General features: G+C 41.8%; 2 protein-coding genes across 2 annotated transcripts; both read right to left on the bottom strand.

Moving 5' to 3' along the window:
* Window positions 1-4698: 4698 nt before the first annotated feature.
* Window positions 4699-13821, bottom strand: trim45 (tripartite motif containing 45). The gene is made up of 8 exons (XM_076104867.1): window positions 13238-13821; window positions 12489-12777; window positions 11478-11623; window positions 10737-11053; window positions 8012-8141; window positions 7197-7311; window positions 6825-6951; window positions 4699-6088 (listed from the first exon to the last, which is right to left on the bottom strand). The coding sequence occupies exons 1-8, from the start codon at window positions 13708-13710 to the stop codon at window positions 5934-5936; spliced, it is 1752 nt and encodes a 583-aa protein (XP_075960982.1). The 5' UTR covers window positions 13711-13821; the 3' UTR covers window positions 4699-5933.
* An 890-nt stretch (window positions 13822-14711) lies between these two features.
* Window positions 14712-18388, bottom strand: vtcn1 (V-set domain containing T cell activation inhibitor 1). Its single transcript, XM_076104858.1, has 5 exons — window positions 18357-18388; window positions 17423-17487; window positions 15933-16292; window positions 15288-15539; window positions 14712-14821 (listed from the first exon to the last, which is right to left on the bottom strand). The coding sequence occupies exons 1-5, from the start codon at window positions 18386-18388 to the stop codon at window positions 14712-14714; spliced, it is 819 nt and encodes a 272-aa protein (XP_075960973.1).
* Between the last annotated feature and the right edge of the window lie 924 nt (window positions 18389-19312).

Genomic DNA, 19312 nt, shown 5'->3' with positions numbered 1-19312 from the left:
CACACTCTGCAAGCTCATTCTGAAGACACAAACGCTGGTTTGTCAGCAGCAGTGGTGGAGGAAGTATTCAGATTCTCTACTTTAGTGAAAGTACTAATACCACCTCTACTCCATTATAAGTGTCTGCCATTTGAATACCAGTTTTTTGTCCTTTCATCCAATGCAATTCGGCTTCAGAGCCAATTATTCAACTGAGACAGCCAACGTTTTTTCACTGAAAAAGAAAATCTAATTTCTATTGGACAAACGGGGCACAAGGATCCCACAAGGATCTATCCTGGGCCCACTGCTATTTGTCCCATGGCCATTTTATTTGGCTATTTTATTTATACATCAACGAACTTCTATCAGCATGTCCTGTCGCCAACATCCGAATGTATGCAGATGACACTGCAATTTACTTATATGGTAACAAAATGACACAAGTTGCAAATTAACTCATGAACTCCATGGTTCATGTAACAGCATGGTTAAAGCAATGCTGTTGACAACTAAAACAGTATGGCAATATTTATTTTACCAAAACAAGCACTGCTAGTGTAGAGCCGGATGTTTTTGTATCTGGGGAGAGACTGCAGGTCGTACCTGAATACAAGTATCTCGGAGTACTGTTTGATTCCAAACTTTCCTTCAAGGCTCAGGTGACAAAGGTCTGTAACGGGGTCAAATATAATCTTACAAATTTCCGGTTCACAGAACTACCGGAACGTAACTGCACCTTACTGCCCTCAATCTGTCAGTGCTGTACCACCCTCGGTCTGTCTGCTGTCACCTGTCTGTCTATCTTGCAATGGCCAGTCGACCCTCATCTACCTGCATCCATGTCTTTTTTTGTTGTTCTGCTGTGTCAGACTGATTTATATATTTTACCGTCTCTTCAGGCTTTTATGTTTTGTGTTTCTGCTGTGTATGTTTTTAGTGTCTAACAATGCGGCATCATTTTAAAATAATTATCCTTTATTCATTTGCTTTGCATGTGTTGTTTCATGAGCCTCTGTGTTGCATGTCTGATTAGTACTTGGTAATGTATAACGGTGTCCTGAATGTCGCCGGATATTCTCTCTTCTTTTATTATTGTTTCTGCCTAAAAAGGATAAATGATGCATACATTTGTAATTTGAATGTTATATTCAGTTTTTTAGGGGGATTTTGTAAAATCTGTCCAGAGACTACAAATGAAAAATAGTCTTTTGGTGCATTCACAGTGGTGTTTTATTGTTGTGCACTGTCCAAATAAGCCAATATAATAAAATATAAATAAACAATAGTCTGCATGAAATGATACTCTTAAATAAAAGTATGTAAGTATAATCAGGAAAATGTACTTAAAGTATTAAAAGTAAGAGTAGTTTAAGAATAAAATAAAATATGAATTATATAATTGTATATATCTACATAAAATAAATCAAAATAATAATAACATTTTATGAAGCTGGAACCAAATGTTTTTGCATGAAAGGTGACTAAATATATACATATATACACATATACATATATATATATACACACAAAAGATATATATGATAAATATACATATATAACCTGTGTCTGTAATCCGTGAGAAAATACGTTTATCTCAACGTGTTGAGGAGGTAGTTTAGTTGTAATGTAATTAGAGAGTTGAATTAAACACATGGGAAACCATGTTACATCGTATATATACATATATATATATATATATATATATATATATATGTATATATATATATATATATATATATATATATAAGTACCTTTGTATTAGAGTAATCATACTCCGTATCATTGCAGCACTGATCAGCAATAATAGAATAACAATAGAAGCTTCGTTGCGTTTGGTGGGTTTTTGCTTCGTTTGTTACATAACTTGCTCTGCAAACTAGATTCTGTGACGCTCATGAATTATTGACACCACGCTCATTTTAACAAATCAAGATGAATTATTCACAACTCGACACACACAGGGAATCTCCAACAGGGAATTCTGTAACAGTGTGTTCATATTCTCAGAGCTGCTTTTCCCAGAGTGCATTTCAGGTGACCTTCAATCTACAGTGTGTGTGTGTGTGTGTGTGTGTGTCTGCTCACACTGATGGAAGTCTGTGCTGCTCTCTTGCAGCTCAGAGATAAAGTGTCTTCCACAGAAGGATGTCAGGCGCTGCCACAACACTGGCTTTGAGGTGACATGATGCTGTTATCCCTGCATCTCTGCCATCATTCTGTGATTCTCTTCACATGCATCGTGTCTTTGTCCCAGTTTGAAAGTGAGGCCATATTTTAGATTTTAGAATGAGACGATGAGTTTGTTTTCTTACTAACATTTCAACCACTTTTGGTCTTTTTTTCAGGTAAGGTTTTTTAAGTATCAGCTACAGCGTTAGATAAACATTCACCAGCTGACAATCTGCAGTCAGTGCCGTCATCAACAAGTTAAAGGTACACCTGGACCTTTTTTTGTCAACAAACATAGAGCAAAACACACAGGATGGACGAGAAGCGAAGACGTGTCACACCTCAGTTCCTTTAATCTTAAATTAATTGTTTTATAAACTGGGCCACAAAAATCCAAACTCAGTGTAAAAATGTAGGGATTATGGGATTACGTTGGTTGTAGTGATGGCCAGTGATGTTTCAAATATCACTGGCTCGCTGCACAAACGAAAGTCGTAACAAACTTATAGATATGAGTGAAGTTTCAGCAACTAGAATGGCAATTTCACTCCTAAAATGTGTCCAGAAACAGATTTTGGAGGACTGTTGAGGTGAAATAACAATACATGAAAATGTATCAGCATATTTCCCCTGTTTGCCACTCGAGGGACAGGAGATGCATCGTGTGCATGGGATTGTGGGTGTTTTAGGAAGGCGGGTGATACAAACAGGCATCCTACAAAATCCCATGAACGAAGGGCTCGGTAGACTTCAAAGGATCCTGGACATTTGGAACAATCCTTCCTTCGGGATTCGATTTGGACGTTGAAGGATCCTTCCTTGACTTTGATAAATACCAGTCATTTTTAACAGTTGTTCCGTACTTTTGCACACTTAAAAATAGACTAAAGTAAAGTCGCGGTTATGCTCCGTGCGCACAAAGTATTTCCTGTCCCCCGAACTGGAAACGGGAAATATGCCGGTAAACTTTCAGTTACTTCACCTCAGCAGTCAGACAAAATGTGTTTCTGAACAAATTTTAAGCGACAAAATTGCCACTCGAGTTGCTGCATCTTCACTTATATTAGATCTACAACACATCTGATAGTTTTAGCTAATTGTGGTGGGTTGTGTTCATTCAATCAAACATTTCAGGTTATTGCAGACGCACCTGCTGAAGATCCTTTTATACTGATAAAATGTCATACGCACCATTTCCTTTTGGTTGCCTGTTTGCATAACTTTCTATAACTCAGGCAAAATCAACAACATCAAAGGCAGCAAATGTGAGATAATGTTGTGTCACTATCGTTGGCTCTCCAGTGGAGAGCTCAGTGGGTGAAGCAGGTTTATGAGGTCTGGCGTCAGTCCTTCTCTCTGTGGTTCACCGCCACCGCTGTGAGCATCCTGCCATTTGTAGTGCGCACTGTCATTGTTCAATTTGGTGTGTGTGTGTGTGTGTGTAGCGGGCTTAGTTCCTACTGGATTGACTTCACTGATAGAAGGGAGGGAGAAATCAATACTAAAGGCAGGTTTTAAACCACTCCATCATCTTTAACCCCCGTCTGTCCTCATGTAACTGAAGTGTGTGTGTGTGCGTGCGTGCGTGTATGTGTGTGTGTGTGTGTGTGTGTGTGATGAAGCAGTGCCACCGCTGATGATGTAACTTCCTCTGCGATGGTTTGTTTTAGTGGAACAGGTCCCCATTCATCAAACATTCATACTGAGAGAGTCAATCTTGAGCCGCTTAAGACGGGTTTTTTTCATGATGATGCAGAATTCATCACGAGGCTGTTCGCTGTGAGAACGACGGCTTATTGAGAACGCTGATTATGAATGATTTGTAGGAACAAGCGCGGAGAAGTTCACAGGCAGAGCGGGACATGATGGTTGAATATATAAAAATAAAGAGTAGCTCTCTGCTGCCACCCGGTGGTTTATAGACGGAATGTCACGCTCAATATACTGTAACAAGCTTTCTACAAATCACTGAATCAGTTACATGATTAAATTAAACTTTCTATATTTACATTTTGTTCTCATGTTGTTGTTATCAAGAGATGGCTACTTCTGGATTATTTCACTGTTAAAAGAAAACCTAACAAACCATCTATTTTCATATCAATAACTTCTCATGCTTTCACGTTGAAAGAAGATAAAAAAAACTGAGAAAAGTAACGATGAATTACTTTAAAAAAACAAAACTTTGACAAAAACATCTTTTTACAAACTCTCACACAACTCGTGCAGAATGATCCGAGCCTCATTTATCCAGCCGTACGCTCACAACCTCACAGACTTGGATTAAGTTGTATGAGAGTTTGTGAACAGATGTTTTGATATAGTTTGCCGTTATTAAACGCAGCTTTCATCTACCTCCATTCATTAAGACATGTCTTTGTTTTTTAATTCGTTGTTCACCGTGGAGGCATGAGAGAAAAACAAAAGTTCAAGGTGACAGGGTGAGATATTGATATGCAAATAGTCCTTTTGTTGGGTGAAGCATTCCTTTAGTACAGTTCCATAAAGACAAGAGGCAAGGTAACGTGTGTATAAAGTGTGTTTATTTTGATTGTACAGCCTTAAACGTCTCAGTAGAAAGTAGTGAAGCAGACAAAAGTGCCAATAAGATGAATGTACGTGAACAGCAGCAGCAGCATATCGACTCTTTAATCTTGGATCGATGTCGGACCTCAAATCAAAAAGAGAAGTCCTCCTCGAGTATTTGCATCCGTCTATTTTACCTTTCATCAGCAGTGTAGACATGACACTGAAGACGAGTGTTATTCAGAACACAGAAAATACCCATTCAGTGGCTCATTGTGTTTTCAGTGCAGTGGAGAGGAGCAGCTTTGTATTCAAAGAGGAGGCTGACGGCACCTTCCAGGTAGAAGCCTCCTCACCAGCTCAAGTAAAGGCAGCGCTCTGCGCTCCTCTACAGCACCTTCTCCTCATTAGCAACATGAATCAGTGCTCCTGGTTGATATGTGAGCTCTGTATGCACACGGGGCAAAAGCTCAAAGCAGTGGTTTGTATTATAAAGAGTTTACAGGCAGAGTGGATTCAGAGTATTATTGTTACAAAAACGTAAGTTTTTACAATAATAGTACAGGTAACAGTATTTAAGTGTGTGTACAAACACACACAAAATGATGAAGTAAATGTATTAAGATATGTATATATGTTTAATGATAATGTCAATGCACATCCCTGCTTTATAACAGTGGTCAGTGTGGATTATTAACAACTGTTTATATATTTCAGCATTATTGGTTTTTAGGCACTACATTACAAAAGATATTTTCCTTGACTGAAAGATATAAAAATACAAAAGTACCACAGTTTGGTGATTCTAAATGTTTCTATTTAAATGAGTTTTACATTAAAGATATTAAACACTGATTTCAGCACCTTTTTGAAATCGACAGCAGCTTCAAGGGTTAAAAATCAGCTTTAGAGGAGAAGATATTAAGAAAGAGATTCATCTCTTCTAGAAGAGGATGATCTGCCCTCAGCGAGGGTTTATCTACGGTCTCACAGATCTTTCTTTGTTGAGAACTAATAAAGATAATGCTGGTTAAACCTTGTTTCATGTGATTCAGGAGGAGACACAAGCTGCTGTGATTGCATTTCATTGTCTTTTTCTCTATCTCGTCATCGGTTGGCCGAGCTTAGACACAAAAGTCACCTTTTGGCTGCTGCCATCCTCCTTTATGAACTCGCATCACCTGGACAGGTCTCGTCTCCTCGTCTCCTCGTCTCCTCGTCTCCTCGTCTCCTCGTCCCCTCGTCCCCTCGTCCCCTCAGAGCTTAACGGTCCGGAGGTGTCCGCGGGGAGAAACTGCAGCCAACACGCTCTGAGGCAAACACTCGGACTGCTCCGCCGTGCTGCCGCAACAAGACCAGTGGGGCTTCCCAGGGTGTCCTTTATGACCGTGACCACAGCCTTTGAATCCTCCTGGAGACAGACGGACAGACAGACAGACAGACAGACATGAGATAAGATCAACAACAACTCCAAGGTAGGAGAGTTTTGATGAGATTAAAGTTTTATCATTCAAAGTTGAGTGTCTTGTTTCATAGCAGTCACAAAGTAGCAGTGGTTAAATGTAACAAAGTATTTTTACTCAAGTACTGTACTTAAGTACAACTTCAAGGTACTTTACTTCAGTATTTCCACATATATATATATATATATACATAATAACAAAGCTATATATGACTTCATGTGCAGCAACATCAGTGCAGGTGTGAACAGGATGACTATTACGGTGGAATAATCGCACCCTTAAGAAGAACTGTAATTTATTTAGCTATTTCCAACCGCCCCCCCCCCCCCCCCCCCCACTCATCCGTCTCTTTGTGGACGTGTCGGGTTTGGGTGGAGAAGGAAATGATGTTTGTGATAATGACAGAAGAGAAAATTGTGCCTCTTTTCTCAAAATGTAGCAGATCTCGTGGCTGAGTGATTCATAAAAACACAGACTGAAAAATGTGAGGCCGTTGTTTTTAGCTGTTGTTGCATCTTCAGCATCTCTGATTATTGCTTTATAACAAAACCTGTCTCTCAAAAACAGAAGGCGTTCCAATCAAAGAACACAGATGATTGATCCTTCATCTGTCCTCTTTAAAGAACAACGTGGACTATGCTTGTTTCTGTTCACTGGGACACTCTGAAGTCCTCCTCTGGGTACCTGGCATGGTTCCTGTGCAGCCACAGCGAGCCTCTTTGGCTCCTCCGCTGGAGCAGAACGAGCAGCAGTGAAACGTCCCGCCGTGACGCCTCGACTTCCTCTTCACATGCAGAAGAAACGGAGAACCCTGCAGGACGAGACGGGACAGAGAGACGCTCAGTCAGCTGTCTGTCTGTCTGTCTGTCTGTCTGTCTGCCCTGAGGCCATGAACACCACGACTCAGCCCAACGTCACCTTTACCTGCTCCAACATGCCGTCCTCAGCTGCAACACGTACTCAATAACTGTTCATTTAACTATAAATAACTGATAAAAACATGAAAACAAGGTTTCCTCTGCATGCATTCCCTGCGTTCTTCTATTAGTTTGGTACCTTGACATGTTGCGCTCTGACACAGACCCACACTGAGTAAGCTCCCGTCTCTTCAGCCGTGTATGAAGCTCTGTAGGATCCATCGCTGTTATCGGCCACCGTCGTCTCCAACGAGCTGAAGGGAAGGAAAAGAAATCACCGGAGACGGATCCCAAATGAAAGAAGGTTCTACTATCAGTACGATCAATACGACATGTTTAGGTTCCTGGGTATCTGGTAATGAATAATAAATAAAACAAACAGGGATTTGTCTCTCCTCAAAGCCGCCAGACTCCAGTCAGACAACAGTAACTCAACCTCGCTGATCATTGAAACACACATTAAAACTGGACAGAAACTAAACAAAACCGTCTTTATTAGTCGTTCCACTGTTCCAACAATCACCAACTCTGGTTCGTTATATTATAGATTATATTATATTCACTCCTCAGAGCTACCAGGCTCCATTTTCTCTCAGGTTTTCTTTTTGTTTGTTTATTTGTGACTGTTATTATTACAAATACTTGGATATGGATAATGTGGAGGATGAGAAAATGCAATGAATATTTAGAAACAAAAGTTAGAGTGATTTTGTGGAGGTCTTTAAAGGGTCTCTTCCAACATGAGGGACATAAATAGCACAGAGCACAGGTGTGCAGTGCTCTGTTGACCTGCTCTGAGCAGCTGGGAGGCAGACGGGGAAAAGTTGATCGCCCATGAAACTAAAACTGGATTGTTGACTAAAACCTCACTGTGCTCCCGTTGAAATGCATTCATCCGGCCTGTTAAAGAAGCTAAAATGCTGACACAGCAGGCCGGACTCTCGGACCCCTCACCAGTCTTTCTTCTCCTTGTGGACGATGCTGACCAGGACGTGCTCTCCACCTCGCTCCACCTGCTCCCCAGCAGAGTCTCGGCACACCAGGGTGAAGTGGCCCTGCTGACCCTCCACGCCCCTCTGTAGACCTGTGACCAGGAGGGGTTAAAGGTCAGAAGGACTTAGGTCACATATTTGATGATTTTAGACTTGATTTGACAAAGAAAAAAAAAAAAAGTTGCATCTCGACTTAGACTTCAACTCGATGACTCGTGACCTGACTTGTACTTTAGCCTCTTGACACCTTCCACCCAAGCCCAACGAATAATAAGTATGTCACTAAAAAAGTGTTCAATGCACTTTTTATTTACCCTTGTGTTATATATGTAGCATTATGTACAGAATTTACATTTTATTTATTTACATTAATTTCATATTTTGCTAAGCTACAGACGGACACGCAAATGGCATAATCTTTGTAAAAAAAAAAACAAGATGGCGACGACCAAAAACCAAGATATCGATGAGACAAAACAAGACGGCTACGGCTAAAGACTAATATGACGACAAACACGAGGCTTCAAAACCGAGGTCCACAAACCAATGGGTGACGTCACGGTGACTTCTTATAGACAGTCTACGACAAAGACACACAAACAAAAAATCTCTTTTTACACGAGTAGAAATGCACACACTTTGTAAACACTCAAACACAAGACAGAAAGACAGTCAGGACCAGAAGGACTCGTCTCTCCAGGTTTTACGTGTGATCCCACACATGCACATATCCCATTTAAAGAGACACCGGATCACTCAGACACGCCACAAACTGGAGACGCCGAGTCACACACACACACACACCATCTCACCCCTCAAAACGACCCCCTACCGAGTGCTGACGTCGGCCACTTTCCCCCCTAAACACACGGGGGCTGCAGGACAGAGTCCAGTGTGACTCCGGGCACAGCTGGTGCTGCTGACCAGAGCTTTTCCCATCATTACTTAGTGTTTTGTTAACTTGTTAACGATCGCTGAGGATATTCATCAGACTATTAGCTGCTGGATAACTAACGATGCTGCTCTGTGTCTTCATCTGTTGTTACTCAGCGTTTCTCAGTAGCTGCAGAAGGATCTGATTGGATGCTGTTGCTGATTAAACTACTTCTGCTAATTATGTTTCTACTCCGTGTATAACAACAACAGTAATTGCATTAATATAAATATTACTCATGCTGTTACTGAAGCTATTGCTGCTTTAGCTTCTGCTGCTAACATCACCGCTGCTGCTATTGTGTCACGTGTGCAGATGTGTTTTCCTTCCTGAGATTAAGATGAGAGGATTTATAGCGATCTCATTATTGTGTTAAAAACACACCGTCACTGCTGCTGCTGATGCGTGTGAATTATCAGTGAATTAACGTGTGTGTCTGCTAAGCTCTCAGCAGCTGTCAGCGTTACAGACACGGCTGGTTTAAATCCACCTCTTCAAACCCTCCCATCACACAGAGAGGAGGCGGATGATCGCCAGTAAGCCTGAAAGATTTCTGCTTTCTAATAGTCGACACACAAATCTGGCCTTTCTCTGCCCCCCCCACACCCCCCCACACCCACACACACACACACACACACACTTAAATGAAAGAGGCCACGCTGCCTGAAGAGGACGTGGCTGATGAGCGTTGGCGAACTTAAAGCTGCTTCATTATAATAGTTATTATATTAATAATAATAAAGCACTGTATGTAGCAGGAGCATCATCATCTGACGGACATCGTGTCTAAACTTAAGGTCGTGTGTGTTTTTCTGTCATTCTGAAACTCTGGAGGTTGAACTACATCTTTTATCTTTAAACAAAGTCACTCCTGCCTCCTGAAGATGTCCCGCAGCCTCCGTCATGGTCACCTGGAGGTGTTTCCTTGTTTGAGAGTAAACGTCTCCTCGCTGCCTTCAGGCCTGTTGAGTCGCCTCCGCATTCCTTCAGCCCCACAGGAATTCTTTCAGTCTTTGAGCCGAAGCACCCAGGAAGGTTTACAACAGTCTTTAACTGCTCCAGAGACCTCCTCCCTCCCTTCCTCCCTCCCTCCCTCCCCCTAAATAGAAAATAAATATCTAAAATAATAGGTGCTCTGGATGAATAATACACCCACAGCTTTTAAAACCAAAACATAACTCCATTGATGATACACTTATTGAAAACGTCAATACTGTAATGTTGAGGAAAAGTGACCGGATCAGCAATTATAAGGATAAAAGGGGCGCGACGAATATACTCTGAATGTCATATGGACAGGGCTTTTATTGTGAAAGGTAAGAACAGAAGGAGTGGGTCTGGTCTGCTCTGCCTCTGTCAGGGTTGAAAGGAGTAATAAAGTTTGTTCTCCTAGTTCGGACTACGGAGCCTCCATGTTGTTGTTGTTTTATAAATGTAGTCTCAAACTCAAAAGTATGTCAGTGGCTCATTAGAAATAAAAAATGAGCAATAACAGGCTACATAGACAGAAGTAAAAAAAAATAATTGTTGAATTTGGTATTTTTCGTTGACAGTAAAATAAATAAATAACCTTTTTTTAAATTGAAGAGAATTGAAAAAGATTATAATTACTATAATTAACCTAATTAAGATAAAATAGCGTAACAAAAATCTCTGAAATACATGATTAAAGAAAACACTTTTAGTCATGTACGGAACATTAGAAGAAGCTGCTCTCTTAAAACAGAACATATTTGCATGAGGGCTGGTCTACCTTCTCCTTCCACGGTGCACTTGCTGAGGTCCACCGTCTTGGAGTTGATGACCCCGACCAGCGGGTAGCCCTCCACCTCCCCCGCAGGCTCCCTGGCCATGAAGCTGATGCCGCCGCCGTCATCGGGGGCCACGTTTGCCAGGTGGGGGTCGTAGCCGGTCTCCGCCAGGCCAGTCAGTCTCCTCAGGGTCACTCCTTTGGCGCTGAGGATCTCCGCGTCCGAGCCGCAGCTCAGCAGCCTCTCGGCAAACTCCACGCCGCCGCCGACGTCCAGCAGAGCCTGCTGCAGCTGAGCCTTCTGCAGGTGGAGCTGGTTCCTGTCGGACAAAGTAATAACAAAATAATAAAATATTAAAATAATAAAATTATGAGCAGCATCTCCCGAGAACTGGAGGAGAGATTTATCTGCACTGTGAAGCAATGAGACCTGTTTATATCTACTTCTCAAAACACTCAATGACTACATAAACATGCTCATATTCCTCTATTATTCAGAATATGACAATATTCTGAATTTGAGCAACAAATTGTAATATGCTGAACTTTTGTGGTTCTTTTGTGATTCTCCATCCTTCCTTTCTTTCCTGTCGAAGGTCAGGAACAGTGGTCCCACTTTGAGGTATTATTTCTAACTTACAGGAAGATTCCTTGAGATGCGTCGCACTGCTCCGTACTTGCTTTAAGATAATCGTACACCACATTAACTTCCCATGAGAATATGATATGTTGGTGGAGCCATACCTGCGTTGGACACGGAGCTCCTCCAGGCGGTGCAGCAGAGACAGGCAGTGGTTCTCCACAGCGCTGGCGTACGCTCGCGCAAACGCCCTCACCTCATTCACTGTGGCATCCACGCGGGTCTGCAAAGCCTCCTGGGAGACTTCCACCTGCAATAGTGGAAACAAAAAGTTTAGTTTGAAAATACGTGATACTTTTTTTTTTTTTTTTTTTTAAATCGAGTGGGGAAAAAACATTATTGTTACGACAGGTTTTGACGTTGTGTCTTCAAAACATAAAGGAGGAGGTGGTTTGTGGGTTATTACGTCATGTTGAATTACAGGTTTTAAAATCCATGTGGTCAAATGAGGACATAGTGGTAAGACGGATTATGAGACAATGACGTGAAAAAGCTCTCACCACCTCTCCTACATTTGGAGAAAGACACTTTATAGTTGTTTAGCCTCTTTCTGTTATTGTTTTTTGTATCTGTAGTCATGTTGTGTCTTTTTTAAGTCATGTTGTGTCTTTTTGTGTCTCTTTGAGGTATTGTTATGTCTCTTTGTAGTCATGTTGTGTCTTTGTAGTTGTTTTGTGTCTATTTGTTGTCTCTTGCTGGTTGGTATGTCTCTCTGTAGTATTTTTGTTTCTTTGTAGTCATTTTGTGTCTTTGTAGTCATTTTATGGTAATTATGTCTCTTTGAAGTTATTTTGTGTCTCTTTAAGGTTGTTTTGTGTCTCTTTGTAGTCATTTGTGTTTCTGAGTGTATTTGTGTGTCTTTGTTGTCTCTCCCTGGTTGGTTCGTGTCTCTTTCAGTGATATTTTGTAGGTAAAGGCCAGAGGGGCCTCCTGGACCTGTTCCCGGTAGACCTGTTCCCGGTAGACCTGTTCAGTGATCCATCCACGGCTGTTATGAACCCTGAAGTTGTGATTAACACTATAACCATAAAACTACATTAAGTGGAACTAAAATGAGTCGCGCAAACACATCTAAAAACAAACTTTGCTTTAAGTCTAAACAGACTCTGTTGCACCTTCTGCAGTGAGACCTTCAGGCGCTCCATGCGAGGTCTCAGGCGCACCGTGACCACCTCTCGGATGCGTTCTCCATGTCGATCGATCACGTCCCGGGTGGGGCAGCAGCCGTGGTCGCGGTGCAGCGTGGCGGCACACTCCAGGCAGACGGGCAGGTCGCAGGGCTGACAGAAGAGCCGGAGCTCCTGGCCGGGGTGCAGCGAGCAGAGGACCGGGCGGCACAGACGACCGCGAGACTTCAGCTCCTCCAGACGCTGGACGGAGTGAGACGCTGTTCGCTTCTGCCGCCTGAGGAGAGAACAGAATATAAAGGTCCAGTTCAACATCGCATCTGGTAAAAAATAAAGATGGAGATCAGACGCTTACTGCAAGAAAAGAGAAGAGAATACAACGTAAAAATACAGAATCATATAATATAGAACAGGACTTACCTCTGAGCTGGACAGAAGATAGCAGAGTAGAATAGAAAGGAGTAAAATAAGAGTTTAACCCTGTTAGTCTGTTAGTGCGACAGCTCAAAATAAAACACATTAGAACCTGATATTGGCTGATTACAGCTTCACAAATGTGAGGATTTTAAGCTTTTCTTCCTCAAATGAGACGGTATTAATTTAATTTGGGAATATAATAGAATAGAACAGACTCTACATGTGCATCTGGCAGCAGAATAGAATATAATAGAATAGAACAGACTCTACCTGTGCGCCTGGCAGCTGAATAGAATATAATAGAATAGAACAGACTCTACCTGTGCGCCTGGCAGCAGAACGCGCACAGGTTGACGCAGCACACGTCGCAGCGGCTCTCGGCGCCTACTTCGCCGCACAGGTCGCATCCCAGCGGGCCGTCCGTGGCCAGGGTCTCCAGGAACACCTCGTCCAGCGCCAGGTGGTCGGTGCTCAGCCCTCCCGGTCCCGAGGGAGGGATGTCCACCTCGGAGTCGCAGTCGGGGCAGAGCACCGTGACGGTGACGGCGGGTCGGTCCCCCTGCACCGCCTCGCGTTTGCCGTTTTCCGGACTCTTGCGCGAGGACACCGAGAACGGCTCCAGCTGGCCGATGCAGTCGGAGCAGAAGGTGTGCAGACAGGGGAGGATCTTAGGGTCCCGGTACAAGCGTTTACACCCGTTACACACCGCTCTCGGGTTCACCAGGACTCCGTTTTGCGGCTCCGAGCTTAACTTCGACTCCTCCGCGTTTTCTCTCCGTTCAGACTGAGACATCGTCTGTTTTTGGAGACTTCTGGTGCCACAAACACACCGGTGAGACCCACCGTGAGACCCACCGAGCTCCACCAACCCGTCAGGGCCGAAAGAAAACTTCCATCTGCACAACACATGGAACTACACCAGCAGCTTTCTACACTGTGACTACAAACACTCTTTAATTACACCGTAGCGCCTCAAATCCCACCGGAAAGTCCCACTTTTCCTCGGGAGAAGTTGGCCGCGTTCACGGCTCCCTGGGACATTTGACACCTCACTCACTACTAGACCAATAGGAAGCCTCTCTGGACTTATCACGGGGTGGTCCAAAGACTTTCCAGGACTCTTCAGTACCAGTCTGGGACTCTGAGTGTCCCCATCTACTGGCAGGACAGAGCAACATGTTTTCAACATGATGGATGGACAGATTCTATAGTTCACTGTCTTATTGTTTGCAAGAAATAAAACTAATCTGATATTTATAGATATTTATACTTTGTCCTATAATTTTTTGAAAAATAAAAACATGCACATCTGCACCTGCATCTTATTGCTCATGAATATTATTTATATATGAATATATTAATTGTTGTGTATATGCTTTTTAAAGCTGCATTTTGTCCTTTGACATCACAAACTTTGAAACAAATCCACCCACTTCAGAACAATGCATTTATTAATTAACTCAGTAATACAAAAACGTTATAGGATATATCATAAGATCATTGTATACGCTGAAATTTAATATATTGTTTCAATTTTTTATTATATTATTTTTCTGCACTTTCTCCACATCCTATTTTATGTGGTACAGACAGTATACATATGAATTATATTAAAAACTAAATCTAGATGGCGCTTTAACTTCAAACTTAGCACATACACCTGAGAAAGTAAAAGATAAATGTTGATTCTGTTAAAACTTCTGTTACACTGTAACAACGCCCTCTGTAATAAATTAAGCATTCATTGTGTGTGTGTGTGTGTGTGTGTGTGTGTGTGTGTGTGTGTGTGTGTAGTTAGGTGAGGTAATAGATGCAGAGGACACTGGTCGTAATGCTCAGGTGTGTTGATGTCATCAGGGAGGATGCAGCACTGAAGGTGAAGTATGTGTTCTCTGTAACAGGATCTGCAAAATAAGAGAGGAGATTCAAATTATTGTATTTTTATATGTATTTAATTTGATCTCATTTAAGCTTTTGTCATTTTTTTTATTTTGAGTTGATCAAAATTAAAGCCCGCCCTAAAGCATCCCCTGCTTTATGGTCTGTTTGACTCTAAATGGACCATAATGTACTAAATGAACATCATGCTGTATTGAAGAAGACTTGAAACTAGAGATTGAGACCATAAACTCATGTTTACAATGTTTACTGAGGTAATAAATCAAGAGAGAAGTAGAGTCATTTTCTCATAGACTTCTATACACCAGAGGAGTCGCCCCCTGGTGGACATTAGAGAGAATGCAGGTTAAAGACACTTCTCGTTGTGGCCTCATTTAACCAACAATCAACACGCTAATTCATGACACATCAATTTAAGAGATTCTGACATTCAGATATCCTTGTAAAAACATTCATATTGCAGAATATTACCTGTTACGGTTGCTTTAGAGACGGCCGTCACCAGATCATTTTCAGTCCTGCAGATGTATGTTTCGCTGACGTTGACTGGCTGCAGCGTGCTGACAACCCTGAATATGCCCACAGAGTTCTCAGCGAAGCTCGTGCTTCCATTCAGGACGTTCCCGTTAAAGTCCGACCATGTCACGTTTGGTTTGGGGAACCACTGGGGAGCCTCAGCAGTCAGGGCGCCGCTGGTGAATTTAAATGTGGGGGCCGAAAAGGCTGAGAGAATAATAGCATAAATCTGACTTTTCAAATCGTCATAAAACATCCAGAAAAAAAGAAAATAAATAAAGTGTAATTAAGGGTATAACAATACAGTTACAGAGAATAGAGAGGGAAGAACATAGTTGACTATAATGTTTTCTTTAACCCCCTATTTAGCATTAATAAGCAGTACATAAACATTTAAAAACACACTAAAATGCAGTTGTACACAGATCTAAGGACATTCTAAGTGTTTATTAATGAGAAACATGTCTTCATAGGAGAAGTCATACTTACTGTGTCCTTATATCTGCTTACATATCACATGTTTACATACTGCACATTTTCTCTGAGAGATTCACCGTCAAAGCAAACACACAGTGAAACTGGAAAGGTGAGTCATCCTACCTGCAGTTTTGAGGTGAATCTTGACCATCCCACCGCCACCAGAGGAGCTGATGGTGCAGGTGTACTCCCCCCCGTCGCTCCGTCCCACGCTCCTCAGCAGCAGAGAGGCGTTACCCGCCACCAAAGCGTCGGGGAAGAGCTGGGTTCTCCCTTTGAACTGCGGGTCCTGGTCGCCGAGAGACGGCGCTCCGTTCTGATACCGGTAAACGGGCCCCGTCAGCCCCGTCCTCTGCCAGGTGACCGACACTTCTGTGACTCTGGCCGGTTGAGTCTGTGCGTTCAGATAGCAGCTGAGAAGCTCGTCGTTGCCGAGGTTGGCAGTGGGCGCCACGTTGTTGCTCATCACCTCGGACAATTGTCCTGTGGGACCAGGACCCAATCACAAACTCATGTTAGAGAATATATTATCAGCTTTGACAGAGTCTCACTTTTGGTGAAAATGTAAGATTTATTTTAAAGGAGCAGTGCGTGAGATTTAGTGCCATCTAGTGGTGAGGTGGCAGCTTGCAACTAAACGAATACCCCTCCACTCACCTTTCAAAGCAAACTACGGTGGCCTTCAGGTAGGGACGGATATGTTTAGGATTTTATTACTATTAGCAGCTCCTCTGTTCTTCTTCATAACTAAATAATTGCTTTCAAAAAGTACAATTTAAAACAGGATCATAATTAATCAATATTTTAGATATAACTAAATATATTTTTCTAGAGCAGCAGTAATGTTTACAACACCAAAGACACAAAGTTAAATCATTAATATCTCATTGGATACAAATGTAAAATGTCAATAAAATGAACAATATTCCTGAGGGAAGTTTATGAAGAATAAAGAAACATCAGTCAGTATCAGTCATTCCCTCTGCCCTCCTGCATACTTAAGGAACTTAAGCACTTTTGTAGTTATTTTAACCAAAACAGCGATCCTTTCCGAAACCTAACGAATACGTTTTGTTACCTAAACCTAACTAAATATTTGACCATCTTTTGCTGAACCTAGTAACATGGCGGACTCTGTGAAGAGGACCCACTCCTGTAGATATAAATGGCTCTTTCTCAGTGGCGGGCCGTGCATTTTATATCCTTTAAGAAAACACGGCTTCTTCATTCCCCTTATTATTCTATGTAGATATGATTGATAGCCTGATCATTGATTACATGATTAGTAACCTCACCCTCCTCGGAAGCCTGAACTCAACCACATCTGTGGTCAAACCATTAAATAAACAGGAACAAGACGTGTGCAGGTTTCTTTTCATCTTCCAATGGATGCCTCCGCACAAATTGAATTATCTTAGAAGGAAATTCAACAGCACATTCTAATACACATAGACACACATCACACATAAAGCTACACACACACACACACACACACACACACACAACCACGAGAATTAACTGCGTGAGCTGAACACACACCACGTGTCCCCTCAGGCCCGAACCTGGCATCACGAACGCTGACAGGATCTCACGAGGAATCCGGATGTTCTTACCTGACAAGGCCAAGGCTAAGAGGAGGATGATGGCCGTCCCGAATATGACGATGAGGATTATCATGCTGCACGCAAAGAGACACACAAACATGGGAAAGTGTCAGGGAACAGACGAGCGGCTAAAATCAACTTGCAGATCAACTTCACAGCAACCAAAACAAGAAGCTTTGACTGCTGTGGACATCTGCAGACATCCACTGGTGAAAGAAGTGTGTTTGCACATCATTTACTTCAGTATCAATACAACAATAAAAGTATTCTTTTAGAGGTATAGGTTTTGCATTAAACACTTTACTTAAGTAAAAGTGCAGACGTATTATGAGCAAAACTTTCTTAAAGCACCAAAAGTTCTGCAGAAAAACCACCGATGACTGAATATGTTATTACATTATTATTAGATTGTCATATAAAGTTTGGTAGAGTAGTCCTGTGGTTCCCAATCTGAGGGATGGGACCCCTGCAAGGGATCACATAACAAATCAGTGGGGTCACGAAACCATTAATGGGAGCGGACAATTAAATATGTTTGACATTTTTGCCTTTTTTTTGTGAAATATTGGATAATTTCACCTCTTTGGGCCTTGAACTGTCATTTAAATTAAACTGTTTTATAAGTCAAATGTCACTTTGTTGAAACAGCCAACAAATAGACAATAAGACAAGGGGCTCCTACGAGACATCGCTGGTTTAATAATTAACTATACATTGTATTTTTATAATCTGAAAAGAAACCAGTATCTATAGCTCTTCAAAAGAAAGTGGAGTAAAAAGTACAATATTGCCCTAAGTATAAAGTAGCATAATATTCAAGAAAATCATCTAAAAATACCACTTTTCCACAGTACTTAGTTACTTCCCACCACTGCTGAGACCTCAACGTTTTCAGCATTGAACCGCCATCAGTAGAGAAAACATTCAAACCTCGTGGCCTCACCTGCAGAAGACGATCTGCCCGATGGTCGCCATGTCTGCTGACGGAAACCTCTGGAGAAGAACAGACGATTCGATGCTGTGGCTGAAGTCAAAGGTCCAGTCACGCCATTCCTCCAGAGATCATCCGAACTCTCACGCTCTACCGTCTTCTGCTCCCACAGAAGGACTGCGTGCTGTTTGGCCTCCCTCACAGCACTTTAAACACCACACCATGAGTAAATATTACCTTTAAGGCGTGTGCTTCATACTCGTTGACGTGTCGTCACAGGACCTCATTTATCTTATCAAAATAAAGGGGAACGCTACTAATTAACAAGATTAATTGACTCCAATTCAGCAGCTTGTTTCCCAGAGTGACATTTATTTTAATCTTTTATATACTGTAAAAAGGTTATAGGTTATTATAGTATTAGCTACTGTTTTGTGAAGATAGTCAGTGTATACATAATGGTAAAAGAATGACAAGTACTGTGAGTTTCCTCCAACAATTTACTCAGGGTGGAGTACATTTTAATGTGTAATGTTGGAAAAGAAAAGAGAAATGAAACAAGCGCCATCAGTCTGAGAAAGCGTTGTGAAGAAGGGACAGAAACCCTCGATTACCACTGAAAAATGTTCCCAACCATCAAGTGTGCATCTCTGATGTAATATGTGCAAAAGCACATTAATTTCATGAACCTGAAACAGACACAAAGTTCATTTCCCGTAAAGCCGCTGCCTTTACAGAAGTAGACTGTGACATTTAGCAACGCTCACGTCTTCTGGGAAATCAATCACTTTCTGACAAACGTCTATTTGGACTCGAGGATGAACTGAGAATTTGGTGGCATATTTTTGCCATAACTCAAGCTAATATGAAGTGATGACATTACGTCTGTCCCCTTTAAGTCGATTAGTTGACTAATCGATCATTTAAAGATGTCTTTACATAAATAGTCTTTTTTAAATCCTTTTTTA

The sequence above is a fragment of the Anarhichas minor genome, unplaced genomic scaffold (assembly GCF_050575085.1).
Source record: "Anarhichas minor isolate MPS153535 unplaced genomic scaffold, ASM5057508v1 ptg000004l, whole genome shotgun sequence".
Classification (NCBI taxonomy): domain Eukaryota; kingdom Metazoa; phylum Chordata; class Actinopteri; order Perciformes; family Anarhichadidae; genus Anarhichas; species Anarhichas minor.
This window is presented reverse-complemented; position numbering and strand designations above follow the sequence as displayed.

Bases quoted from the DNA above. Each gene is read 5' to 3' on its own strand.
- trim45 (XM_076104867.1), bottom strand. From the start codon at position 13,710: ATGTCTCAGTCTGAACGGAGAGAAAACGCGGAGGAGTCGAAGTTAAGC. The intron at 8,142-10,736 runs GTAGACCAGCCC...TCCTGGTCACAG, and splicing joins GTGCACCGTGGAAGGAGAAG to GTCTACAGAGGGGCGTGGAG. The intron at 7,312-8,011 runs GTGAGGGGTCCG...CCTTCCCTTCAG, and splicing joins CACAAGGAGAAGAAAGACTG to CTCGTTGGAGACGACGGTGG.
- vtcn1 (XM_076104858.1), bottom strand. From the start codon at position 18,388: ATGGCGACCATCGGGCAGATCGTCTTCTGCAG. The intron at 17,488-18,356 runs GTGAGGCCACGA...CTTTGCGTGCAG, and splicing joins GGGCAGATCGTCTTCTGCAG to CATGATAATCCTCATCGTCA. The intron at 16,293-17,422 runs GTAAGAACATCC...CTGGTCCCACAG, and splicing joins CTTAGCCTTGGCCTTGTCAG to GACAATTGTCCGAGGTGATG.